The sequence below is a fragment of the Dipodomys merriami genome, unplaced genomic scaffold, assembly GCF_024711535.1.
Source record: "Dipodomys merriami isolate MVZ:Mamm:240054 unplaced genomic scaffold, mDipMer1.0.p SCAF_440, whole genome shotgun sequence".
NCBI classification, from domain to species: Eukaryota; Metazoa; Chordata; class Mammalia; order Rodentia; family Heteromyidae; genus Dipodomys; species Dipodomys merriami.
In genome coordinates, this window is record NW_027206003.1 from 65,232 (window position 1) to 73,555 (window position 8,324).

The 8,324-nt window shown below is 60.5% G+C and overlaps 1 protein-coding gene across 1 annotated transcript; it reads left to right on the forward strand.

Moving 5' to 3' along the window:
• Nucleotides 1–2,844: 2,844 nt before the first annotated feature.
• LOC138808137 (serine protease 38-like) lies at nt 2,845–6,676 on the forward strand. Its single transcript, XM_069994093.1, has 5 exons — nt 2,845–3,026; nt 4,124–4,283; nt 4,902–5,170; nt 5,651–5,790; nt 6,024–6,676. Exons 1-5 carry the CDS (start codon nt 2,882–2,884, stop codon nt 6,279–6,281), a joined length of 972 nt encoding a protein of 323 aa, XP_069850194.1. The 5' UTR covers nt 2,845–2,881; the 3' UTR covers nt 6,282–6,676.
• The last annotated feature ends 1,648 nt before the right edge of the window (nt 6,677–8,324 follow it).

Genomic DNA, 8,324 nt, shown 5'->3' on the forward strand with positions numbered 1-8,324 from the left:
TACGGAAAGTGCCCTGCAGGTGAACGGTCCTGAATCTAGACAGACGCACTTACGGCTGGCACTCGGCTCGAGGATGTCCCCAGGCTCCTGTGCTAGAAGCTCACTCTCCTCTCCATCTAGGCTCCTCTGAGCTGCGTTCTGGAAAGAGGTAATCATGGCCTGGGCTCACTAACATTCATTGTTGAAGTTTTGAAAACAAGTTTTCTACGTTTTTCTCATTTCAGTATTTTTGGATTGTTTCAGGTAGAAGCTAAGTCTCATGCCTATTACTACATTATTTTTTCAAAACTGAAATAAAAGTCTGATGTGATGGCACACATCTGTAATCCCTGCACTTGGGAAACTGAGGCTGGAGGATCGTGAGTTTGAGGTCAGTCTGGGCTGCATAGCAAGACTGTCCAGAAGAAAACAAAGGTAAAGATGTCCATAAAATGGGGAGGGGGTGAGGAAGAGAAGGAGGAAGCGAAGGAGGAGAGTGTATATGTATGTGTGTATGCACTATACATATTTTCTCAGCATCCTTTTATTTTGACCTCTACTGTATCCATGGATTCTCTCTTTGGGTCTAAATTGTTACTAAAGCCATTCAATAATATTTTTTCAGTTCTAGAGTATTTTTAATGGTTCTTTTTAAAAAGATCTCCTTGTCAAATTTATAGTGCCCAGTTGTTGCAAAAAAATGTGCAAGCCTGGTGTTATCCCTTTGAGTACAATGAGCACACTCCCTTTATAGTTTCTGGATTGGAGTATCTGGATGTATTCTTGTTGTTTTTCTGCTGGTTCAGTCATGTGTTGGCGAGGAGTTTAAGTTTCATGTGAAGAAATACTGAAGGCCAAGGGTGAAGCGTCACTGCGTTTGCGTTTGCGAGGCCCCGGGGCACGCTGAGTTCAGGGAGGAAGGCTTGAGATTTCCAGTTCAGGGCTCGAGCCGCCCGCAGGATGACGAGCTGGGCTGCCGCCCGCTCCCCGGCTGACTTAGCTGACCCCGCTTCCTCTCCTCTTGTTCTCAGCGAACCAACAGCAGGTGTGGCCGCCAGGGGCCAGGGCCGCACCTCGGTGAGCCCCGGACTCCGGCTTTATTTCCCTAACCCAAAAAGAGATGCCGGAGATGCCGCTCCCTTTCCTGGAAGAACGGCTCGGCTCCCGCGCTCCCCCGCTCCCCGGCTCCCGAGGCCACCGCCCTGTCGCCTGCCCTGCAGCCACGGAATGGACTCGGTGCTTCCTCCGGGGGTGTTCCTTGTCCCCGTTCCTGGGAAAGCGGCTGCACTTAGGCCAAGGTTTGCAGTATCGGCTTTTACATGGAGCCGAAGACGTGCTGGGCGCCTTCTTTTCCTTCGCACAGCTCACCTGCCCCGCCCCTGCCCCGCCCCTCCCCTCCCCTGCCCCGCCCCTCCCGTCACCTGCCCCGCCCCTCCCGTCACCTGCCCCGCCCCTCCCGTCACCTGCCCCGCCCCTCCCGTCACCTGCCCCGCCCCTCCCGTCACCTGCCCCGCCCCTCCCGTCACCTGCCCCTCCCGTCACCTACCCCGCCCCTCCCGTCACCTGCCCCGCCCCTCCCGTCACCTGCCCCGCCCCTCCCGTCACCTGCCCCGCCCTCTCGTCACCTGCCCCTCCCGTCACCTACCCCGCCCCTCCCGTCACCTACCCCGCCCCTCCCGTCACCTGCCCCGCCCCTCCCGTCACCTGCCCCTCCCGTCACCTGCCCCGCCCCTCCCGTCACCTGCCCCGCCCTCCCGTCACCTGCCCCGCCCTCCCGTCACCTGCCCCGCCCTCCCGTCGCCTGCCCCGCCCTCCCGTCGCCTGCCCCGCCCCTCCCGTCACCTGCCCCTCCCGTCACCTGCCCCGCCCTCCCGTCACCTGCCCCGCCCCTCCCGTCACCTGCCCCGCCCTCCCGTCACCTGCCCCGCCCTCCCGTCACCTGCCCCTCCCGTCACCTGCCCCGCCCCTCCCGTCACCTGCCCCTCCCGTCACCTGCCCCGCCCTCCCGTCACCTGCCCCGCCCCTGCCCCGCCCCTCCCGTCACCTGCCCCGCCCTCCCGTCACCTGCCCCTCCCGTCACCTGCCCCGCCCCTCCCGTCACCTGCCCCTCCCGTCACCTGCCCCGCCCCTCCCGTCACCTGCCCCGCCCTCCCGTCGCCTGCCCCGCCCCTCCCGTCACCTGCCCCGCCCTCCCGTCGCCTGCCCCGCCCTCCCGTCGCCTGCCCCGCCCCTCCCGTCACCTGCCCCGCCCTCCCGTCGCCTGCCCCGCCCTCCCGTCGCCTGCCCCGCCCCTCCTGTCCGCAGCGGCTGCGGCCCGACGCGCGCTCCGGGCCCTGGCACAGGCCCCGCCGTGAGGACCGGACCGCAGGGCCCGCTCAGGCCCGCGTCCCGCACCGCGCCGCACCTGGGGGAGCCTCCGGCGCGCCCTGCGGAGAGGCCGGCCCGGCCCGGCAGGCGGATCCGACGGGGCCAGGGTCCCAGCGGCCCTGTCCGGGGAGCCCGCGCCTGCCGCCGCGGCCGTCGGAGCTCGCGGGCCGCCCGGGCCGCTGGACGCCGCCGGGCGCGGGATCGCCCGCTGGGGCGCCGTCAGCGTGCGCAGGTCACGTGCTTACCACGCGCGTCCTCGCCAGGTGTCACGTGCTTGCCATGCGGCCCTCGTCCAGCGCACGTGCTCCCCACGGGCATGCGCAGCCGCGCCCGGTGTCACGTGCTCCCCACGGGCATGCGCGGCCGCGCCGGGTGTCACGTGCTCCCCACGGGCATGCGCGGCCGCGCCGGGTGTCACGTGCTCGCCACGGGCATGCGCGGCCGCGCCGGGTGTCACGTGCTCGCCGTCCGGCCTGGATCCGGCCCTCAGCCGCCGGCGCGCAGGCCCGGGCGGCCTCGGGGCGCCGCGGGCCTCATGGCCGCCGCTGCCCCCGGCGAGGCCTCGCCTCCACCCTCGGCCCCCGCGGCGCTGCTGCTCCTGCTCCTTCTAGACTCTTCCAGCCGGGCCGCGGCCGCCCGACACCTCCGGAGCCAGGGGCCGTCCCTGAGCAGCGCCGTGGGTAGGCCGGTGCCCCGCCCCGCGTCCCGCACCCTAACCCTAGCCCCCCGCGTCCCGCACCCTAACCCTAGCCCCCCGCGTCCCGCACCCTAACCCTAGCCCCCCGCGTCCCGCACCCTAACCCTAGCCCCCCGCGTCCCACACCCTAACCCTAGCCCCCCGCGTCCCCCGCCCCGCACCCTAACCCTAGCCCCCCGCCCCGCGTCCCCCGCCCCGCGTCCCGCACCCTAACCCTAGCCCCCCGCCCCGCGTCCCCCCCTGCGTCCCCCCCCGCGTCCCCCCTGCGTCCCCCGCCCCGCGTCCCGCACCCTAACCCTAGACCCCCGCGTCCCCCGCCCCGCATCTCCCCCTGCCCCCTGTCCCCCCCCACGTCCCCTGTCCTCCCCGCATCTCCCCTCCCCCCCCGTCCCCTCCTCGCATCTCCCCCGTCCCCTCCTCGCATCTCCCCACGTCCCCTCCTCGCATCTCCCCCGTCCCCTCCTCGCATCTCCCCCCCCCGTCCCCTCCTCGCATCTCCCCCCCCCGTCCCCTCCTCGCATCTCCCCCCCTCCCCGCCCCGCATCTCCCCCTGCCCCCTGTCCCCCCCCACGTCCCCTGTCCTCCCCGCATCTCCCCTCCCCCCCCGTCCCCTCCTCGCATCTCCCCCGTCCCCTCCTCGCATCTCCCCACGTCCCCTCCTCGCATCTCCCCCGTCCCCTCCTCGCATCTCCCCCCCCCGTCCCCTCCTCGCATCTCCCCCCCCCGTCCCCTCCTCGCATCTCCCCCCCTCCCCTCCTCGCATCTCCCCCCGTCCCCTCCTCGCATCTCCCCCCGTCCCCTCCTCGCATCTCCCCCTCCCCCCCTCCCCTCCTCGCATCTCCCCTCCCCCCTCCCCTCCTCGCATCTCCCCCCGTCCCCTCCTCGCATCTCCCCTCCCCCCTCCCCTCCTCGCATCTCCCCCCCCAGTCCCCTCCTCGCATCTCCCCTCCCCCCCTCCCCTCCTCGCATCTCCCCCCCCTCCCCTCCTCGCATCTCTCATCCCCCCCCCCCCCCCCCCCGTCCCGGGCGCGCAGGGCCGGGCTGTCGAGGCCCGGGCTGCCACTCGGCTCCATCCCGCAGCCTGCGGCCGGGTGGCCCTGCGGGGTCGCATCCTGGGCGGGGAGCCTGCCTCCCCGCGGTGGCCGTGGCAGGTCAGCCTGCACTATGCCGGCCTGCACGTCTGCGGCGGCTCCGTCCTCAACGAGTACTGGGTGCTGTCGGCCGCGCACTGCTTCGACAGGTGGGCGGCGCGGGGGAGTGGGGCGCGGGGAGGAGAGGGTGTGGGGAGGAGGGGCGGGGAGGACGGGACTCCTGACCGTCCTCCCTCCCCGGTGGTCCTGTCCCCGCCCAGCCCCTCCGGTGCCAGGTCCGAGTCCTGCCCCCAAGTCTGACAGCTGCAGGCTGACACTCAGAGGCCAGCACACTTCACTTACTGGGTGCGGGGTGCACAGCCCGGGACCCACACTCAGGACTGTCTCCAAAGAGGCTTTATCCTCTCCTCACTCATCTCCCGGGGCTCATCCACCTTGGCGGCCTCTCCAACAGCATGGTCCTCAGGCTAGAGCTGCCCTCCACCCACACGAGCCCTGGGTGAGTCTGGGCCATCTGCCCCCAGCAGGAGGTGCAGCTAGGCCTTGTGCATGGACATGGGGCTCCCACCACGGGGGCACAGGCGCCTGATGATTCCTGGATTCTCTGTGGCCCCAGGCTAGGGTCTCTTTGAGAACAGCTCAGCCAGCAGCCGGACACAGGTCCCCAAGGAGCCACCCACAGGGACTGGGCTTCCAGTCCTGACCTCTGCCCCTTTTCAGATTTGTCTGTAGGCACAGGGTGCAGTGGCTTTTGTTCTGACCAACAGGGACAAGAACATTCGTGGTTTTGACATGTATGTGGGCATCATGAACCTGAAGGTGGCTGACAAGCACACAATGTGGTATGAAGTGAACCGGGTGATCATACACCCCACCTATGCCAAGTATCACCCTGTTGGAGGAGATGTGGCACTGGTGCAGCTGAAGAGCCCCCTTGTGTTTTCTGACTCAGTACTCCCCATCTGCCTGGCACCCACCAATGTGAACCTTACCAGTGTTTCTTGCTGGGCCACTGGGTGGGGACTGGCATCACAAGGTAAGAACAAAACACAGATCTCAGAAAAGTGGAATGGTGCTGACCAGAGTCTGAGGAGTAGGTAGGAGACCAGTCCAAGCAGAAAGATGCAAACTGTAAAGAACCTACTGGAAATGCTAGAAATAAAAGCTTACTGTAAGAGACAAAAATGTTCTTTTGTGGGTTAGAGGACTGAGCACAGCTGAAAAGAACCTGAACTCGAAGACTGGTCAATAGAAATTATCCATAGTGTGGCAGAAAACGAATGTGTGTGAGTGGGTAAGCATTTCCATAGGTTCTGGCTCTGCTCCTGTACCAGGGAAGGGCTCCTGCTGGTGCGGGAGGGGCTTGTTGTGTCTGGGCGGGGCTTTTCCTGCGAGTGGGCAGACTCTCTTTCATGTTGGCAAGAGCTCCAATGTTATCTCCTGGCCTTAGGGAGCAGGACCTCACCTGTGGCAGGCTGGAAGAATTCATCTGACTGATTTACTCCTCTCCTCACAGGCCAAACTGTGGATGATCTGCAGGAGATCCAGTTGCCTCTGATCTCCCAGACTCTGTGCCAGATACTCTATGGGAAATCTTACATCATGTCAGACATGATCTGTGCTGGGGACATCTTCAGATCCAAGACTGTGTGTGAGGTATATCCCCACTACATCACCTGGAGGCAGGGCTAGGCAAGGGGCCCCGACCCTGGCTCTCTGCAGAGTCGCAGTGAAGGACCACAGCACACCTGCACTGAGTCTCAGCTCTGCAGCCTTGGGCTGCTGCAGCTGAGGGCAGGGGCTGGGTGAGCTGGAGAGCCATGGGTAACCATCTCTGTTTAAGCACGTAAGATGGCTCCCAGATTACAGATAGTTCTCTTCCTTTGCAGGGTGATTCTGGAGGCCCTCTGGCATGTGAATTCAACCATATCTGGTTTCAGATTGGAATTGTGAGCTGGGGCCGTGGGTGTGCCCTCCCCATGTTCCCCGGAGTGTATGCTCGGGTCTCTTACTACTCAGATTGGATACGTCATATCGTAGAGATCACTCCCCTTCCCAGTCAGCCAGTCCCGGACCTCTGTCCATCTCTGGGGGCTCCCATTAGTGTATCTGTGGCCATGCTGACTGCATGCCTGACAGTGTTTTGAGGGCAGAGACCCTCATCCCAAGCTTCCTTGTGGCTGGTGCTGGTGCTTTTTTTTTTTTTGTCAGTCATGAGGCTTGAACTCTGGGCTTGGGCGCCGACCCTGTGCTCTTCTGCTCAGGGCCAGCGCTCTTACCGATTGAGCCACAACACCACTTTCATCCTTGTAGCTTCTTCGTACCCTGTTTCTGTCAAGGGAATGGCCACCCTACAAGGTCTCATGTACCTCCTGCCAGTCTCTCTAGAGCCAAGAGAGACCCAGACATCGGTTAGTGAGGATGTGAGCAAAAGAAGAAATGAGGGGAGGGGGAGAGGAGCAGGAACTGCCTAGGAAAGCATAAGGGATGCAGCGGGGGAGACATATGTTTAGACTGGATGCATTGAGATAAGATTATTAAATGTTTATGAAGCAAGCATATCAAAGCTCTTGAACTAGTCTTTGTACCCTAGAGTCACTACAGGCTTCTTCCCTCATGCAAAGGTGAGTGCCCACAGACAGAAGGAAGACTATAGGTCCACCAAAAACAGGTGCCCACAGACCAAATTGAGCCTGACAATTATACATCACCTGTGGGAATCTGTGGATGAGGACGGGGCATCAGTCATTTAAATAGCCTGGCATTATAACAGAGTTTTGAAGACACTTGAACACCAGTTTGAAAAGACCAAACACACTGGTCCCAGTGGCTCGCATCTGTAATCCTAACTATTCAGAAATCTGAGTTTATATCAAATTACTGTCAGGCAAGAAAGCCCAGGAAAAAAATAAATATGAAGGCCAGTGAGGTGTAGGTATGGAGGGACTAACCCAGAAGATAGAAAAACATGCCATACAAGCCAGCTACCAGTGGTTCACATCTGTAATCTTAGCTACTCAGGAGACTGAGATCTGAGGCCAGGGTTTGAGGCCAGCCTGCACTGGAAAGTTTGTGAGACTATTATCTCCAGTTAACCAGAAGAATGCCAGAATGGAGCTATGGCTCCAGTGGTAGAGCACTGACTTTGAACAGAAAAGCTCTGGGACAGAGCTAGGCCCTGTGTTCAAGCTCCAGGATCAGTACAAAAAAGAAAGAAAAATGTCCCATATAGACCCTGCAATCACAGCATGCCACAAAGACTGGACAGTTCAAAACTGAACAACTAATGGATAAAGCCCACATAAGAATCAGCCCAAGTACTTGTGGAACATCGTATGACGTCATTTATAGCCTCAAAAGTACCCAAGTTTTCATGGCAAAATTGAGTTGATCCAGGAAATCATATAATACTGAGCAAGTAGACTTTAGCCACTTAAGAGTGGTTGAGCATAGAATTCTTTCAGTACTTCAGAAAAATTAAACAAATCCCATAGAACATCCATAAGACTACAAAGGGGCCACAATCCTGGGTGTAGGAGAGGACACAGAATGACTAGATTGTGTGGTCCTTATTGGTCTTACCATCCGGTATAAAATTGCAATGAAGGTAATTACAATGAAGGATTGCATTTGCATTATTACAATTTGGAAAATACGTAACACATGGGATCATTTTTATTTCTTTCTCTGGCTATCTTCTAACATCTTCATCCGTGTGGAAGACCCTAAAAACTTCGCGAGCCTTAATTTGGGAGTCTGTCTTCCTAAAGGATATCTAAGGCCTCTGCAGCAGCTCAGGACTCCCGCTCTGCCACAGGGAGGAAGAGCCAAAGGGCAATGCAAGCTGTGGCTTAGTTCTCATAGGTCAGAATAAAAGCTGTGTGCCACCAGGAATATGGCTGCTCGTGCATCTTGTGCAGTGGTGAGCACCCCACCTGGCTGTCCCTATTTCGATGTCATTATGCAAGCTAGAACTTCCCTCAGTCCTTGGATGCACCAGACAGGAAACTCCAAGAACTGCAAAGACCTTGGAAGCCGTGAGTAAGCCTTCTTTGATAATATCTCTGTGTTGTCTTGACTAAGTCATTGGTTTCTGAAACTGCACACTTGTACCCAACTGCCTGGAATAGTAAATGTTCCAGAAACAAAGCCTCCCACCACACGCGTAGGCCGATGAGCCTGTGGCCTTC

What these genes read in the sequence shown, in the direction of transcription:
- LOC138808137 (XM_069994093.1), top strand. Translation starts at nt 2,882, where the DNA reads ATGGCCGCCGCTGCCCCCGGCGAGGCCTCGCCTCCACCCTCGGCCCCC. An exon ending in GTCCCTGAGCAGCGCCGTGG is followed by an intron (nt 3,027 to 4,123) that starts GTAGGCCGGTGC and finishes TCCATCCCGCAG; the next exon opens with CCTGCGGCCGGGTGGCCCTG. An exon ending in GTGGGGACTGGCATCACAAG is followed by an intron (nt 5,171 to 5,650) that starts GTAAGAACAAAA and finishes CTCTCCTCACAG; the next exon opens with GCCAAACTGTGGATGATCTG.